This window comes from Crassostrea angulata, chromosome 1 (genome assembly GCF_025612915.1).
Source record: "Crassostrea angulata isolate pt1a10 chromosome 1, ASM2561291v2, whole genome shotgun sequence".
NCBI lineage: Eukaryota > Metazoa > Mollusca > Bivalvia > Ostreida > Ostreidae > Magallana > Magallana angulata.
In genome coordinates, this window is record NC_069111.1 from 48,456,654 (window position 1) to 48,475,376 (window position 18,723).

General features: G+C 34.5%; 2 protein-coding genes across 5 annotated transcripts in view; one reads left to right on the top strand and one right to left on the bottom strand.

Annotated features, from left to right (window-relative positions):
- Nucleotides 1-4,978, top strand: part of LOC128167054 (adenylate cyclase type 8-like) — a 28,268-nt gene extending 23,290 nt beyond the window's left edge. For 2 of the 3 annotated variants that reach the window (XM_052832562.1, XM_052832569.1), the window contains exons 16-20: nt 190-327; nt 863-955; nt 1,550-1,649; nt 2,149-2,273; nt 4,608-4,978. In XM_052832562.1, the coding sequence (XP_052688522.1) occupies nt 190-327; nt 863-955; nt 1,550-1,649; nt 2,149-2,273; nt 4,608-4,733 (582 nt within the window). In that variant the 3' untranslated portion in view covers nt 4,734-4,978. The remainder of the gene's footprint in view (nt 1-189; nt 328-862; nt 956-1,549; nt 1,650-2,148; nt 2,274-4,607) is intronic. The other variant, XM_052832577.1, reaches the window with a different exon arrangement.
- A 4,876-nt stretch (nt 4,979-9,854) lies between these two features.
- LOC128178398 (tetraspanin-18-like) lies at nt 9,855-17,707 on the bottom strand. 2 transcript variants are annotated; one of them, XM_052845543.1, is made up of 8 exons: nt 17,105-17,707; nt 16,623-16,693; nt 15,593-15,811; nt 14,879-14,953; nt 13,389-13,499; nt 11,061-11,264; nt 10,890-10,973; nt 9,855-10,286 (listed from the first exon to the last, which is right to left on the bottom strand). In XM_052845543.1, exons 2-8 carry the CDS (start codon nt 16,686-16,688, stop codon nt 10,215-10,217), a joined length of 831 nt encoding a protein of 276 aa, XP_052701503.1. In that variant the 5' UTR covers nt 16,689-16,693; nt 17,105-17,707; the 3' UTR covers nt 9,855-10,214. The 2 variants fall into 2 exon arrangements, with proteins under 2 accessions (XP_052701503.1, XP_052701509.1); XM_052845549.1 differs by lacking the exons at nt 16,623-16,693; nt 17,105-17,707 and adding an exon at nt 16,044-16,584.
- Between the last annotated feature and the right edge of the window lie 1,016 nt (nt 17,708-18,723).

The following is an 18,723-nucleotide window of genomic DNA, read 5'->3' on the forward strand; positions in this document are numbered from 1 at the left end:
TAAGTCTTATCGCGCATGTTATGCATTATCGTGTTACCGTGCATTTTATGACGTCATTGGTGTCTATTCAGTTTTGTTTATTATAATAATTAGTCATCGAGTTTGATGAATTAGCTCTTACTTGTCGTTTTTTAAAATTGATTCACACCGTGACTTTTTCTTTATTGCTCTTGGACCATTTTTCTATAGGACGTGTTGGAGGGTACAGTCAGCCCGGTGGGTATAGCGGTTCTGTCGGTGTGTTTTGATGAGAACACCGAGGATTCCGACAACGAGGCTACGACGACGGCCTACAAAGCCATTCAGTTCACCGACAACATTGACAAGGTCAGAGACTCGTGTCACGTTTTTCACTTTTCTAATTCAACGTAGATGAAAAAAAAATAAGAAAATAAACTAAATTCATAATTTACATGTATATGTTTAATTAATTTTTTTTATTTATACGCTAAACATTTTGATGCTTAAATAAAGAGGAATTGAAAAAAAAACTGTCTCGGTGAAGAGAAGCAGGCTTATTTAAAGTATGAATCAAAACTTTGGATTGTGGTAAAGAATCTAGAAGCATTTAAGGTGGATAATACGCCAGTACAAATCAACAGAGTTCTGGATTAGGAGAGGAGGAACGCGTTTTACTCTTTAATCATCTATTCAAATCCATGTTAAAAGTTCTCTCTTAGGAAGAGTACTTTCATCCTTTCAAGCCATAAGCTGTTAATTCATATATGAGAACTGCCTTAGTTTAGATCAAAAGAGGAACTCGTACGAAGGTCTGAGGCAATTCCGTTAAAGAAGTACCATTTTAATATTTTATTTTTTTTAATAAGCTGTGAGAAATTAATGAGTTTTCATCGATTTTAAGGTTTTGCTAGACGTTTCGTTTAGTGGGATTCATCGATTGGTGTCTTCAGTGACGTCACATATATTTATCAGCGGACTCTGTGATGGTGTGCAGGTGCGTGGATATGCTGAAAGCTTTTATAAATCCATAAGAGTCATACATGTAGTTAATGATGATTCAGTTCTCTGTGCTTTTGAGAATGATATTTTACAAAGTCATTACTTAGTGCCATAAGATTTCTAGTTTCATAAGTCATCTACCGTGTACTAGCGTCATGTTTATTCGCGTGCTGCAATTTACTAAAATGAACAAAAATTTGTAGTTTCTACAAAAATGATTAAAGCATCAAAAACTAACACAATTTCTGGATGATTTATTTTTTGTGATATAACAATAATGGCAAAAAATAAATCATCGCAAAAAATACTGCATAAACGGTATTTTAATTTTTTTTTTTTTTTTTTTTTTAATTTTTGGATGAAGTATCTTATAAATACTCTGATATGATAAAATTACTGTTATTTAGCTTGTTATTGTTAAAATTTTCGTCGAGAGAGATTTGTAGGTATTTGAAGTCAAACTACGTATATTTCCAATTCATATGTTAAAGAAGTTGAATAAATGAAAAAGTTTCAAGACATATATATCAAACAGACTTATTAGTTTATTACTGCTATTTGAAATATAAATATCAGAAGACATTTACAGGAAACGACAGGGGACAGCAGTCATCTCGGCCAGATGATGAGATTCCTACGTCATATTCAAAACCTTTGCTCAGAGATGAATATTTCTTATATGAAAGCAGGTAAGTGTATTTATAAATTCTTCTGTATATGTATGTAAGATTTTAGTTTTAGGTAGTTGTTTAGCTAAGAAAACTGTCCATTTTGCCTTAAACGTATATTATTTAAATTACGAAGTAATCTGAAACAAAACGAAAACCAGAGGAAATCAAAATCATTTTTTTTCTTATTAATTAATTTTGTTACATTTATTCTGTTTTGTACATATGTGCGTGACTATTGGTAAAATTTTGTTATGCCTTCAATACATGTAATCTTTGATATGCTTTCTGGTGCCACTCATTAAGATTTGAAAACTTCAATGATAGATCTATATGTCAATATAGTTGACTGACACTACCATCAAGTCACAAAATTTATCGGGCCCAGATTCATAGTGATTTGGTCGGTTATGCTCGGGAAGGCAAAGCTGCATTAAAGAAGTTAAACAATAAAGAGTGAATTAAGATCTAGATTGTTGTGTGTGATCTATCAATAAATGAGACTGATTTGCCATTTCAGGTGTCCACCATGGTCCAGTGCTGTCCAGTATCGTTGGTGGATCCAAAGCTAGGTGGGGTGTGTGGGGGACAACGTTGGACATTGCCAAAGAGATACACATAGCGGCCAAACCTAACATGATCACGGTTAGTATGTAGGCTATGATTAACAGTATAGAATGTTTCCGAGTGCACTATTTCATTACTATATTATTGATCTAAACAATTTATTATTAACATTGTACACAGCTAGGCTTGTTTTTTCTGTTTTCTTGTCTTTCTGTCCATCCCGTCATATCTAAAGTTTTAAAATTTTAAAATACTTTATTATCAAAATACATCTTAACCTTCACTTTGACCTTTTCGCGAATTTGACATAGGTATTCACTTTTTAGCTCACCTGAGCTGAACGCTCAAGTGAGCTTTTCTGATCACATTTTGTCTGTCGTCCGTCTGTCCGTCCGTCTGTCTGTCTGTCTGTCTGTCTGTCCGTCCGTAACCTTTTCACATTTTCAACATCTTCTCAAGAACTACTGAGCCAATTTCAACCAAACTTTCAGTCCTTAATCATATAAATGGTACAAGTTCAAATAGGTTACATATTTACAAAAAGGCTGGATGAGCAGAGCTAGATTATTAGGGGAGGTAAAAATCTACCAACTTTTATAATTGGTTTTTCAGTGCTTAAGGGATCTAATCATCTAAATCAAGAAACATCTCATTAACATATTAAACCTGAAAAGAAATTAAAATGCAGTTTGCCAATCTTTCATATTGTTCATTGCTTAGAAGCAGGGTTCACATGACATCCTAGCATGTGTCTCTTCAAGTGATACTGGTTTTTGAAGCCTTTGCGACATCTATAGCAATGGAACGGTCGCACTGTGGAATGAGTTCGACGATGAGAAACAAGATTACTCACAGCAGGAAAGCGCTTGCCACAAATGTCACAAGACGGACAGTCGGTTGCATCCGTGTGCTGCATTTTGCAATGATTACGATAACCTTTACTCGACTTGAATCCCTTGTAGCACTGTGGACATATTTCAGAGAAATCGTGATTGTGAACAGAAGAGAAGTGTGCCATAATGGCGAGATGGTCTGAGAATTGGGAGATACAGTAACGACATTTGAACTCAGCCATTTCCACTCCACAGAGGTCAACTATGCCATATGATTCATCTTCATCTAAAACAAAAACAAAACTGCCTTCAGAATTCCTGGGAGGGGAAATTCTTTTAAAATGCTAAGTTAAACAAAGCATGCAGGATCATCTTTACCCAGTAAACATCATAACAATGTATAAAAGGGAAGCATCAATCCATTGTTGTTCATTTACCAAAAAGTAAACTAGTACTTGGATTGAAGTTTTACATAGGAATATATAGAGTAAATCTTTAAAAATCTTCTTCCGCAATTGGGGATCGAAGTTTTACATAGGAATATATAGTGTAAATCTTTAAAAATCTTCTTCTCAGAAACTAATCAGCCAGGAAAGCTGAAACTTGTGTGGAAGCATCCTCAGGTAGTGTAGATTCAAAGTTGTGAAAATCATTACCCCCGAAGGTAGGGTGGGGCCACAATTGGGGAACGAAGTTTTACATAGGAATATATATAGTAAATATTTAGAAGTCTTCTTCTCAGAAACTAATCAGTCAGGAAAGCTGAAACTTGTGTGAAAGCATCCTCAGGTAGCGTAAATTTAAAGTTGTGAAAATCATGACCCCCGGGGGTAGGGTGGCGCCACAATGGGGGGATCTAATTTTTACATAGGAATATATAGAGTAAATCTTTAAAAATCTTCTTCTCAGAAATTAATCAGCCAGGAAAGCTGAAAGTTGTGGAAGCATTTTAAGGTAGTGTAGATTCAAAGTTGTGAAACTTATGATCCCTGGGGGTAGGGTGGGGATACAATGGGGGGGGGGGGTGTTAAAGTTTTACATAGGAATATATAGAGTAAATCTTAAAAATCTTCTTCTCAGAAACTAATCAGCCAGATGATTCTTTATAATTGTTAAGACCTTGGCCCCAGGACAATTCTTTGGCCTCACAAGAAGTTTCAGAGTTTGATGTAGCTTTATATCCCATATACATGTATAAACAATCGTTAAGGATCTTTTTATGAACTGCAATACTCAACATGTGATATGACTATAAAATCATCCTGTTAGAAAAGGGACTAATGATTATAAACATAAGAAAATCCGGGGGGGGGGGTGGATTTTATTTATACAGGATCTACATGTATTATTGTACATGGTCCAGATAGTTTGTATTATTACTCCATTAAGCTGATTTTATCATACCTATTGTTCCTCAGGTGAGCGATGTGGCCCATGGGCCTCTTGTTTGCATTAGTTCAGTTTCTGTGAAACTGTTTCAATAAGATATTTTTATAAAACTACATAAGATATTCATAACGTAATAATTAACGTAATAAAATAACTAAATAAATACAATCTGATTTAATAATTGCCATAGGTATCCCAAGAAGCTGGGGACATTCTGAGGAAATTCGGACACAAATTTGAGGAGGGGGAGGAGGAGGATGTTATTTCGACCAATCAACCAATGGCTGTGACGGTGCTGACGTATGGCAGACATTAACCACGCCCACTGCCAGGGATTAAACTGTCAGGGATATTTAGTGCTCAGTTAATCTGTGATGGTTTTCATGTCACTTTCAATTAGTATTTTTGTATGTATATCACATAACATCTGCTACCAAAATAAAAAAAGAATAAATAAACGAGGAGAAACTACAAGTAATGCCAGAAACTTTAAAACATTCCATTTTTGGAATTGTGTCATTTTATAACATTTATACGAATAAAAATACTTCGTATTCTATATTTTAAAATTCAATAATTAAGGGGTCTGGGCGGACAACAAATTAGTCATAAGATCTACCTTAAATTTTTTATACTAGATGATACCCCGCGCAAGCGCGGGAATTAACAATGTACACATTATAATCATATTCTTAAAATGGGCCTCAAAAACAACATGATATATTTGTCTGTGCCTATGGGGGTACATTACAGATATATTTTCATTGAAATATAATGTTTACATGTACTTTTTTTATTTCAGACAATTTTTTGAACCCCTATCCCACTTCTAAAAAGAAATTACTTTAATTTATACTCATAGAACTAACAAATCCCCATAAAACAAGCATAAGGCAGGTATAGAGATGTATATCAAATTGACATTTATTTTTTTTTTCTATGAAAATATATTTACATTTAAAACTTTCTTTGTCTGTGATAACAATACGAACCAATTTTGAAACCCAATAACTTCATAAAACATGAGTGCCACAAAAAGGGCCAAAAAACACGGTATTGGCTGCGCCGAGTAGTAATACATTGCTATGTGCCAAATAAACAAATAGTGATTTTAAAATAATATTGTTTTAAGGTGTATAAATTGGAAATAATATAAATATAAATAATAAGGAATCATTCTTTGAATATAATTAGGTGATAATTTCGGTCGGAGCATGGTCAAATCTAACATAAAGCCCTTCGGACTTTATTGGATTTGACCACGCCCCGACCGAAATTATCACCTCATAATACTCAAAGAATGATTCCGTATTCCTTAAATAACGTTAATGTGTCTCCATAGACACAAGAGTTCTAAGTATAGACTGGATTTTTCTTGTTTAAAAATAGATCCCATGCCGACTGAAAACTAGGGTACCCTATTTTGAGGCAAAGTTACGACTTAAATGAGCAAGATTCAAACTTTTCCTCAAAAAAAGATTGTAGAGAGGACACCAATGAACCCCTTTCATAATTTTTTCATATTTTTAAATCTTCAAAATAAGTCTGTAGCTGCGCAGTTTGACAGCTGTTCTATGTGATAAAAAAGGCATTATCCCGTTCTTGTATGCATACTTTTCAAACAAACTGACATGAAGGACTTCGCATTTATTGCTTCTTTATCTTTTGGCAACATTTTGGGCCAGTTTTGGGCAGAAACAAGCCAGTTCAAGAAATGTTTACATTCTTATCCTCAAATGTACAAGTGGCCGCACATCCCCTTTAACTCGCCCTACACTTTCCGCCATGATGTCAATTAGTCAACCCGTTTCTAGGCACCCCGTTCAGGAAAGTTCTTACCATTTATATAAAATCGCATTAATTGTTCCATTTTACTTATTAACTTTTGATGAAAGGTATACTATCTGCCCGCGATGCATGATGAACTCGTCCTACACTTTTCGTTGATTGGTCAAACCGCGTTCTTGGTTACCCCACTCTAGCAAGTTCTCAAGCAAATGTGTATCAAAACTAAAATCGCCCAAAGAAAATAATTGATTCATTTTATTTATTCAACATTTTTAAAATCTAAACTTATATGAATTTTCTAAATAGGCTCGCGATGTATAACTATATCCACTCTTTACGTAATCATTCAATATTATTTCATTGCAAGTACTAGTTTATATTTTGATGCAAACTATCCCTGACTTAGATCAGCCAACGCGTGTTCACCACCTTACTCCCATTTTTGCTATCTCGGGCTTGTTGATCGAAAATGAAAATGATTTCACAAAATCCACTTATGAGTTAAAATTCAATTATACCTTACGAATACATCTAACTAGTGTTGAAATACCAAAGGTGTAAGCAAGTACTCTGGTGCAGGCATTTTGTAGTTTATTTGCAAAATGCCTTAATTTTTAAGTTTAGATGTATAATTGATATAATTATGATTTATTAAATTCATAAACTATTACATGTACAATGTTATTACTATTTAGTAAAAATAAATTTATGTATTTAAGCTTTATAGAATAATTTCCTATATATATATTTTTATACACACCTCTTCTTCTCAGGGAGATAAATATAGTCTAAAAATAACCACGACCATCCCGCCCTCTTAAAAAGGAACACAAGTTATTCCTCTTTGTACTTTGTATCAGTCTGAGAGAGAGAGAGAGAGAGAGAGAGAGAGAGAGAGAGAGAGAGAGAGAGAGAGAGAGACGTAACGTAAAGTGTACAGGACATCATTCCTCTGTGAACTTATCACTGAGATGAAAAATTGAAGTTACCAATAGAAATGGACAGCATACATGTTTATGCACTCAAATTGAAATGAAAGTACCTGATCCGTGAAATAGATCGAATATAGTAAAGATTAATGGCCAGACTTCAATATAACAATGTTAAAGTAACTTAGACACGATTTGAGCTAAAAAATTTATTTTTTGATTTTAAATACCAAGAATGGTCAATATGGATGCTTTTAACGCTTTGTCAAAATTCGGAAGTCAAATATTGAGTTATAAGCGAGTTACTTGGGTAGAATTCTTTGTTTTGTAAACAAAACTCAAGTCCTGTTATTGTTTACATATGTGTTGTTTGGTATAAGTTTCAATCTAATGTTGCTTTTTGTTGTTGATAACATTATATATAAATGAACACATTGAATTTGTTTATCTTCTTTGGCCTAAGTTATTTTGTCAAAGAAATGACAATTTCTTTACTTTATTTGTAAAGAAATAGGAGACTCGAACTTTGTTTACATAATATCGACTTCTTTCCTCCATATCTCGCTTGTAACTTGATTTCTAACGATCAAATTTTGACGAATCATTCAAAATAGACAAGTAAACCATTTTATATAAAAAAAAAATGAAAATAATATTTTTATCTCAAAGGGTCCCCTTTATAAACAGTCGCGATTCTAAATACTCATATTACACATCACAGCAGACAGTAGTATTTGGCGTACAATGAAAGGTCAAGCGGTAAGAACTTTCAACAATGATCTTCTGATATTCCTGCGAGAGAAAAAAAAAACTTACGTATACTATGTGATATAAAATCGCACCTAAACATTTATCAGTTGTGATGTCAGTATAATTATATACACATGTAATATTATGTAATATTGAGAAGTCCTATCAAAATCGAATTGCAGTGTGGGGGAGGTGGGAGGACATGCGATTTTTTTAATTAAAAAAACGTATGCTTTTAATTGCAAATAAATTATAGATGCTCATCTCCATAAATAAAAGTACCGCATACTAAATTTCCATTCTCATTCATCGCTCCTCCAGCAGATCAGTAAATAATTGAGTCAGCAGATGTAGCAGTTTATTGACAGCATCCAATACCGTGTCTGTACAGTCACTAAGTACTGTCGGGGAATACCATCGATTTGTTAGAGAGGTAACAGTAGCCGGGATTGAGATGGATTCTGTCTCGGGTGTCTGATCCGATCTCAATACATGAGCAAGCAATTGAATACCCAAGTCATCAAGATGTCACAAAAGCCACATCCGTGACAGGGACTTGAAAGGCGTTGTTTCATTACTGGCTGTAAGCTATTGAAAAAAGGCAACCAGAAATAGAGCCATAATTGATAGCAACAGTTAACCTGAACAATATTTTAGCTCACCTGACCTGAAAGCTCAAGTGAGCTTTTTGATCACTTTTTGTCCGACGTCCGTCTTTTTACATTTTATGGCTATGCTCCAGAATCACTTGCCCAATTTAAACCTATCTTGACTCAAAGCATTATTGGGTGAAGGAGATTTTTTTTACATTTAATAAAATGAAGGACCACACCCTCTTTTAATAGGCGATAATTAAGAATAGCTAAAACCCTCTCCTTATTTACACATGGAAAGCGCAAGTTAAACATAATACATACCAAGCTAAGACACCTTTGCATACTTAATTTTGATGTACACAAAATATAGAAAACGGTAATTGTCGGTGTGGATCACCTGAAGATGCTTACCACGTTTTTCTTCAAATTCAAAAATTATACTATCGCTACAAATAAATTGTTTTCTTAATCTGCTACAAATAGACCATTTTCATAAAATAAATATTCATCTTTTATAATTGGGCGATGAGTCATTATCCCTTGATATTAACAATCAATTATTCTCATTAGTTTTATTGTATATGAAATCGATTATTGAAAATGTACTGGAATTTTTCAAAAGTCTTCATCTCAAAAACCAATAAGTCAGTAAAGCTGAAACTTTTTTGGAAGTATCCTCAAGTAGTGTGAATTCAAGTTTGTTCAAATCATGATCCTTAGGGTAGTGTTGGGCCACAATGATGGGTCAAATTTTTACAAAGGAATAGATAGAGAAAAATATATTTTTCAAAAACCAAATTGGCAAGAAATGCTGGAACTTGTGTGAAAGCATCCTCAGGTAATGAAGATTCGAGTTTGTTGAAATTATTATCCTTAGGGTTAGATGGGCTACAATAGGGCGGGGCGGAAGGGGGGGGGGGTCGAATTTTGAAAAAGAAAAGCAAATTGAATTATTCTCAAAATCTCTAATGTTATATTATATAGTATAACTTATTTGCAAGCTTCTTGATATTTGATTCTCAATTGTTTAGACTGTGACCTTTGGACAATTATTGGGCCCTACAAGGGGTTCATAGTTGGATGTAGGTTTATATTTATACGAACAGTTGTTTAAGATCTTCATGAGAACTCTAGAGCTCAATATGTGATATGACTATGAAATCATCATGTTACAAATTAAGGGGATCAGTGTTTAATATAAGAATATCTGGAAATTTTTTCGAAAGTCTTTATACAGGATCTATTTCCCATGTAGCTTATGTTATTATGGCTAATGTTGCTCATTTGAGCAATGTGGCCCATGGGCCTCTTGTCATTATTTTAAGCCACATGTTCATGTATTTATTTGTAGTTTATGAACAACAACAAATAAGAAGCTTTTCAGTTTTGTGGCTTTATTAGAGAAAAATTATAAAACATGCGATTTTCACACGTCATTACAATCAACTATATTAATCTGAAATTATTACTACATAAAGGTCACATGGGTTTAACCTCCGATCTGCATGGGACTTCATTATGGGGATGTATGATATAAATATATACATATTAAATGATCCAAAGAGCGAATCTTTGGGAAACGATGAACGATGAACGATGTGTTGTAGGCGAGTCACAAAGCAAACTTTTTTGTCACCAGCAAAAATGCGAGTAAAACGTTTACGTTACGACACAATACGACTAATTTTTGCACAGTGAATAACGTTGCTTGCTACGACATGTTTCCCGTGGGAACTACTGGGATTCCTCCTCATCCGACTTCCGAACAGCCTGAATGAGACAGACTGCTACCACCACACACAGCACCTAGAGCAGATAAAAGACCGGTGAGATTCTAGTCATAGGGAAAGACCGACGAGATCGTAGTTAATGGAAAAGACAAACACGTTCGTAGTCCTATGGAAAGACTTAGACCGTAATCATAGGAAAAGCCCAATAAGATGGCAGTCATAGTTAACCAAACAGATTATAGTCATTAGACTACGACAGAGAGGAAAAGACCAGTCATGCCAATATCCCAACAGGATCGTAGTCATGTGGATAGACTGATAAGATCATATCAATAAGATCGCAGTCAGTCATCAACAGAATCGCCGTCAAAGGGATATTTCAATATGATCGTAGTCCTTCATTATTATAGAAAGAATAGACCAGTTATACCAACGTCTTCGGGACTATGACACAGTGGAAAAGATAGTACATTGAATTCCAAGGACAAAGATTAGTTAGATCAGTAAGATCATTGTCATTTGATTCTTAGGATCAATGTAAACAGTATCCAGAAACTGTAAATGTATATCATGATCTGAAGCTATAACATTTACAGAACAACTTAAGATATCAGCTGTAATATCACTATTTTGCAAATCAACAATCATTCAATCTGAAAACGTCTTGTAACATTAATACCTCCACGACTCCTATCGCAACCCCAATGGCGATGACGTAGATTGCTTTATCATTGGCGTATTCTAATATGGCGTTCCAGCAACCCTGCAACAAAAATGTAAAGCAGTTAAGATTGTTTTCGAAATGATATATGAACTATCTTCAACATTCAGTTTGTGATTATTTTCTTGCCTTTCGAAAGTTCGAGTTTTCATCAGAGGGGGAAGTTTGACATGAAGTGTCATCCATATTCAAGGAATTAACATCTTTGTAAAAAGATTCCTTATTGGTGAATTTGCAACACGTGAGAGGGATGATGTCTGACGTATTCTTCTTGTCCTGCCACCTGGTGGCGGAGAGAAAATCCATGTAGTTGTCTATGCCACAGCATTCAAACTGCAATAAAATGGATCTGTGTATATGTCGGATCTAAGTATAGGTCGGATCTAAGTATAGGTCGGATACAGTTCATGATGAAGTCATGAGAGTGTAGTAACTAGTCAAACTGACGTTTGGAATAAAAGAAGTTAGTGAATTAGGCGTGTAAAATGCCTATATGAGGACAGAAAAGACACTGTAAAATTTGAATATGAACAAATCTGATAATTTTTTTTAAATAATTCAAAACAAAGTACATTTAACATAACATCGACTTGTAACCCTTAAATATGTTAAATACTGTGGAATCATCATTGTTCATGGGAGACCAATGTTTGTGGGTAACCCTTGCCCCCAAATTTACTTCACCTAGAAACTATATACAATCACTTGTTTAATATTTATTGAAATTATCCAGATTATACTACAAACGAAAATACGTCCCCACAAACCAGGAAAACTTTGGCTACCCATAAACATTGACCCCACCAATAAAAATGATTCCACAGTACTTGGAATATGTTGATTTAAACTGGCATATTGGTATCAAACCTCCAAATGGAGTAGTTTTTAAACTTAAATGCCTTTTCTTATACATGTAATGGCTCAGTGGTTTGGGTTAGATAAACTCAGAGAACTCGGCTTTTTAGATTGTCGGTTTGATACCACCACTACTTTTGGAGTTTTCTTTTTTCTTATCATTTGTTAAAATATAAAAATCTTAATACAGTTAGAAATTGTCCTTTTGTAAACTTGTATTATAACAATATTAAATATATTCAGTCGGAGAAAACTAAACTTGAAAATGTAATTTATGATTAAACTAAATATGCATTTTTGCTATGATCCTATCCTATTCCCCCTTTCCTTTTTAGGTCAAGTTCGGATTCAATTTAGGGTTAATTTTTAAACCGGATTATAGCAACAGTATCGTTTCTCGTACAAAATTTTTATGGAATGAATATAAACTTTGTTCTACATTAATAAACAATTAATGTATAATGAAAATGTCCATTTACAAGCTAGGAATATAGCTCATGTGTGTAAGGTATTCTCGTTTGAGAAGTGGACAGGCATAGTCTACATCCGGATCCACTTTCCACTTCTCAAAAGAGAATAGTTTTTGAGGTTGTTTTGTACTTCTTTATTGACCTACTTATTGATGACCTTGTCATTGCCAATTTAATCACAAAAGCGTAACACGATGTTATAATATGTCAATGCTTAAAGAAATGTCACATAGTGCAAAAATCTGGCGAATCTGCTAAGTTCATTACCATTCTTAAACGCCTTGTAGCTTTATATATCAGTTTGACGGAGTTCTGTCTATTTTGACAATGGCTGCAATAACTATCTCTGTCTACATCTGTTTGGTGACAGATATTTCCCAATATACGCTTTGTCTTAATTTGATAGTGGGGTCGGCAAACGAAAAAAAAATTGTTGATATGCCAGTCATGGAACAGGATTATGTAGAGCAATGCTATTTCGCAAAGTCTGGGGCCCAGCCCTAGTGTTTGATAATGCCCAGTCTCTGTACAGAAGGACAAGGATCTAAACAAATTGTGAATTTAAAGGTAGAAATGACTGGTTAACCGGCAATTTCAAAGTCTTTGTAATTTCTTTACAAACCGAAGATCACAGATTAGTTGAATTATCGTTAGGTGTTCGTTTATCCAGTGTGCAACAGTGGGGACAGGCACTTGTTGTTAGCGTATAATGAAATGGAATGGAATTTCAGTTTGTAACACAAATTGTGCATCCTTTTTTATGTTTTAAGTTCAATGAAAACTAATTCATAGTAATGTGTATAGATGCAAATTACAATCAAATATATAGTTAAGTAATAAGAAGTTATGAAAACCTAGTTCAATATTTTTGTGCATATGCGGGCCTTCTGTAACGACTCGATTCTTGTCGTTTTAATGTCTTTTAGTATACTAGTAAATGATTATGCAGTTTTTTCCCTAGGGTTATCTTTTTTTAAAGTTGCTGATAGGGCACATAAACAACCGACTGTTACAACGCACTTTGAAATTTTTTTCAAAGTGCGTTGATCTGGTCCAAAATTGAACGCATTTTGAAAAATATTCCTTCAAAGTGCGTAATTTTTCAAAGTGCGTTGTCACACCCGACTGATACCTGAAGTTGGGCCACATCCAACCCCAGAGAAAAAGGGTCCCCCGTCTTCACATCCCCGTCGTACTGGGCACTCAGTCGAGATTTTAAAAAGGCCTTCAAATCTTCTGTCACCTGTAAATATTAAAATCCTTTTGAAACTTGGTTGAATTCGTTGATAAAAAACATCAATTTCAAAAAATCATTAAGCGTAAAAAACTAATTTCCCTTCGTCGGGCAGTTTTCCTACTCTCTTTTCTTTTTATTCATAAGCCTTCAACGTTTATTGTGAACGAATCTGAACCATGGCTTTAATTGGTTTCAGATAATATACGGTATACCAAAATGTTAATAAAGGCACTCGACATTATAAGTGATAAGCGTCGAAGATATCTAGAACTAAATAACTTGACAAAAAGACAGCTACTTGTCGGTTTAAAGCGGTAAAGACCTTTCTATTGATTTCTCTTAATAATGAAATGTAGTGTAAAAACGTCAACTTATCCATTACAGCCGACCTCGATCTGACTCTATAGAAACAAAACCATCCAACTGTTTGTTTTTACATCATGCTAGAGCAATACCTTTGTTGCCCGTAGTTCGTCCAACTCGAGGAAAGTCCAATTGACAACCTAATCCCTACAGATCAAAGATGGCGGTCCCCACGCGTCGCAATTTTTTCAGTTATTAATTTCATATTGATCTCGAACGGAATTGCCATAAACGTCAGAAAAGACAATCAATTCATGCTGCACAAAAATTCTTTTTGTGTGTTGTCTGTTTGATAGATTGGTTGTAATTTGGAGATTATTGAACGAAGTTGGGGAGTAAAAATTGATTAATTTTGCATAATTCATAAATCTCATTTTCAACTGGAAATCTGAATTAGAACAAAGCATATTGATGTAACCGACTTTTAAATTCGGTATATTTGAATTACACAATCCCCCGAAAGTATCGACCGCCACATTGTGGCTCTGAAAGTAAACGGGACTTTGAACTGAGCATTACTGTGGCTTTGTCAATCAACTCCAATTCTTATTTAATTCTACATATGTAAAATGTCATGAAGGAATAGCTTAAAAAGTACATATGTTTTGTTGAAATAATCGAGATAAATTTTATCATTTAATTAATGACAAATAAAAAACAAACGTTATCTCTTCGGAGTATATGCAACAATAATTGACCGATTCGCAGAAAGGTTTTTAGGGTAACATTTTTATATGTTCATGCATTTCAACGACGCAATCAAAGTAATTGAACAGCCTTAATGGTTAGGTTGGTTTTATCTTTGACAGGAACGCTTTTAGATGACCCAAATTGCTCTCTCACTGATTCAATGTCTCCTTTCTTCTATTAACTCTGCTCATTTACATAGTGTGTACAGATAACATGTTTCCCACTCTCGACTCACAGTCTTCAATGCTCTGTAACAACACGTTATTGAGGAAGTTATCGCTTTGGGGTTTGCAGTTGGATAATTATTTTATATTAGCCTGTCAAATACTCACTTTGCTTTGAAATATGGCAGCTATAACCACTGCTGCTATTTGAACAAAAAGGATCACGACCATTACCACACAATACTGAAAAAGAAAGAATCGACAAACTATATATAGTATTTCAAACCTGGCATCGTGAAAGGCTTGAATGAAAGAAATGTAAAACGTGTTTGAATAGAAATACCGGTACTTTGATCATGAACAGTCATCTAATATATTGAAAAGGATGAAACTCGTGTCGTGAAAAGACCACATTGGTTAACCGTCTGGATTAGATATTAAAAATATATGTACCAACAAATGAACTCAAAACAAATTCAAAGAAGGTGCATTGCGTGAATGTTATATGAATAAACTACCGATGTAATAAAAAATTATTACATGAAGCCATTGAGAATCTGTATTCTAGTGAAAGATGTTCATGAATTTTGAAACGAATTAATGAGCTTCATATGGAGTTTGTTTATATAAAAATTTCTGAATTAATTACATACGATTGAGTGAAACAAACTTAGTGAGCGTTGCAGACAATATTTCAAATTTGCATAAAACTCTTAAGTATTTGCTATCTTTTAAGGCTAAGGAAATTTAGAGCTGGCTTTAATGTATACCATATAAATCTGTTGTATGTCTTTTAGCCATTGTATATTGCCAGACGTCAACTGTGATTTGGTTGATACTACGAGCTCTATCTATCTGAGACTTCTATGCCAAGCAACCTACAGCAAACAGAAGACAGTTGTTCTCTTTGACGGCTCCACAGCATCCCAGAAATCCGATCAGAACAGCCACTCCCCCGCTGGCAATCAGAACAAGCGCCCCCGTGCGGATAAGGGAGACTACATCGAAACTTCCGGAGTCGCCCACCTCGGTCAGAATGAGGATTCTGTCGTCGTCTAACAACGCCCAGACCCCCAGACCCACAGTGCCTAGACCAATCAGCTAGAACGGAAAAATTAAAGTAGAACGTGCTCAAAAGTAAAGTTTCTGTTAAAAGGGAATAAAATAGAAAAACTAACAAAGCAATGCCTAGTAAAAAATCATGTCCATGATATAGAACACTATTTTACAAAGAAAACTTATCCTTCAGCATAAAACACCAATATGCACAGTAAAGCATGTAAACAAACAGTAATATTATTGGACATATATTACGTGATTATAGGAAATTTACAGTCATTTTACTGCTTTACACAGAATTCCTAAAAGATTGCTACGATTTCTGGCGGTTTTTGTTCTTTTCCATAATGTTGATGGGAACCAGTAAGTCATTAATATGGCTGTTAATCGATGAGTGTTGACGAATGTCCTCCCAAGTTGTGACCACAAAGTTACTGCCCAATAAAGTGCACGACCTGGCTGGGACAGAACGACGCCTCAACCTTTAGCCGGCGTTACGTCATCCATCAATGTCTGGACGAAGCTATATTGATTTGGCAGCCATATTTGATTTGAAAATTAACTCGTACATAAGCCACTGGTGTGATGACCGACTTGTAGTTAATATTTTCAGCACATTAACAGCATTAATCTTTGGTCAATTTTCTTAATATATTATCAACAACCAATGTTTCAATTCTAAAATGCATTCATTATTTTGCATATTAATTCTCTTGTTCAATAAAACCACGACATTCTCAAGAGGCAATGTTGTACAGTTGAGCGTTTGTATTTTTAATCTATTTGTAAACGACAGAACAAGATAGAACTGCTGCAGCTAGATATGTTATATCTTGATTATAGATATACTTACAAAAAAGACGAAATTTGTGATAAAAAGAATATACTTCAAACATTTACTTCCACAAGCCAGCGACATGGTACCTAAAGAAAATAACATAGATGGTTCTATATATCACAGATCACATGTATAAATGTTTTTCAATATCTTACACAACGTCTTCAGCCATGGCCAGTGTAAGTAATTTTATTTAATTTTTTAATCATTGAGCAAGACGTAGTGTTCGATATTCTTACGGATTAGTTAAAATTCGTACGCATCCGTAAAGTGGATGGGATGGAGTCTTTCTTGCCGTTACACTATATGCCAGGTACAGTATAAGTTAACCTCTGATTATTAAAACCAAATCTGAATACAATATCCTATTATGATATGTATTTCAAATCTGAATCATCATTGCAAATTATGCTTTCAAAATTATGGATCTTCATTGAAGACAAAAATCGTGATCCTTTCTTAGTTAAAACTCCAAAATAATAAATAGACAAACTCACCAGTGTTTACTTTGCAAGTCCCAGCGACGTACAATGAAAGAACGAAGTCTGTAAGTGTTTAGGTGCCCACCTCAGGACACATACACGGGCAGGGGCGTGGGCCGATCTAAATATAGAACAGGCGGCATATCTGTCAGACTTTATTGCCTCCCTGTCATCGGTGTAGGGTCAATGAGTGACCACAGCTAGTACACAGGGGCGAGGAAGTTCCCATTGACTCTACCAACAAATTAAAGTAATGCAACCTGGATCTTCTTTTTTTCACCATTCCATATATGTAAACGCTGATAAAGATACAACCAAGAAACAGTGGTCAGTATGCCAAAATTCCTTTTTAAAGCATTTATTAGGAAATAAATTGACGTGCGTTTTACAATTGCAATATATATTTATTAATCCAAAGTCTCTTTTTAAGCACAAAATATAAAAACACTTTAAATACTGAAATTGTTTTAAAGTAATTTTTCAAAAATTTATTTTTTTATCTGTCTTATTTTTATTTTGACTTTGTAGATGGAACTTGCCAGAAATAAACGAATTTTTGTACAAAGAGTATTATTCGTCGTTAATCTGTGTTTAAACGAATCCTTCCTGGATTAACGCTTTTACTTCATTAAAACATACCTGTAACATTATATAAATAGTGCCTGTTTGGGAGGGTAACAGTTGAAATTGACACCCCGAGGAAACCATTGTCAACCTCCGCTTCGCGTCGGTTGACAATGGTTTCCTCGGGGTGTCAATTTCAACTGTTACCCTCCCAAACAGGCACTATTTATATAATGTTACAGGTATGTTTTAATGAAGTAAAAGCGTTAATCCATACTGAATATCTTAATTTTAAAGATTTATTGCTGCTTTCATATAGAAATGACGTGAATTCTACGGCGAACCGTGCGCGCATAATTTACGCGCATGTAACAATTCGTTGTGTTACCCGTTGCTAAGTGTGTGGCTAACGCCGAGGGTGCCTCTAAACCAATCAGATTTCAGTATTTAACATGAAAGTATAGTAATAAAGTATATACTTAGAACAAAACAGGAAGCCCTCCAATATAACGCATCGTAATGTTCAATGTACGCGCCCAATGGTATACAACCATTACATGGCTTTGATCACTTGTATTGTAACACAGCTATTTCATTGGTTAACCTTTATATAGCTTAACTGTGTGTTACATATTCACTGGGGGTGGGGGTTGGAGGGGGGATAAAAAATATATTTTTGTACAGCAACACACGTATGTATCGATGAATTGTTTATTGGCACACGTAATGATATATACTCGTTGGAATCCAAGGGTGCTGTATTCTTTAGAACACGGCATGATGAACCTAACTGTACCTTTGAGCATTGGTATTTATAGGAACACATGAGGGTACCTTTGTAATGTTAAATTTAGACGAAATTCTTGCTTCAATCTTACTGGAATATATATTTTGGTATACTTGTTTATTCGCTCCTACAAGATATTGTGTATCTTAGAGGGGCGGTTTTATTGACTATTCTAGACATTTCAAAATGAAAAATAAACTTTGAGAAATTTGAGCTCAAATCGTGTCTCTTTAACATTGCGAAAACCTATTTGATGGCTCCCTACAGTAAAGTCAAACGATAA

Excerpts from the sequence above, each read along its gene's own strand:
- LOC128178398 (XM_052845543.1), bottom strand. The coding sequence starts at position 16,688 with ATGTCGCTGGCTTGTGGAAGTAAATGTTTGAAGTATATTCTTTTTATC. Across the intron at positions 14,954-15,592 it reads ACAACTGTCTTCTGTTTGCT|TATTGTGTGGTAATGGTCGT; the intron begins GTAGGTTGCTTG and ends TTTCTTTTTCAG. Across the intron at positions 11,265-13,388 it reads TGGATGTGGCCCAACTTCAG|TTTGAATGCTGTGGCATAGA; the intron begins GTATCAGTCGGG and ends ATTTTATTGCAG.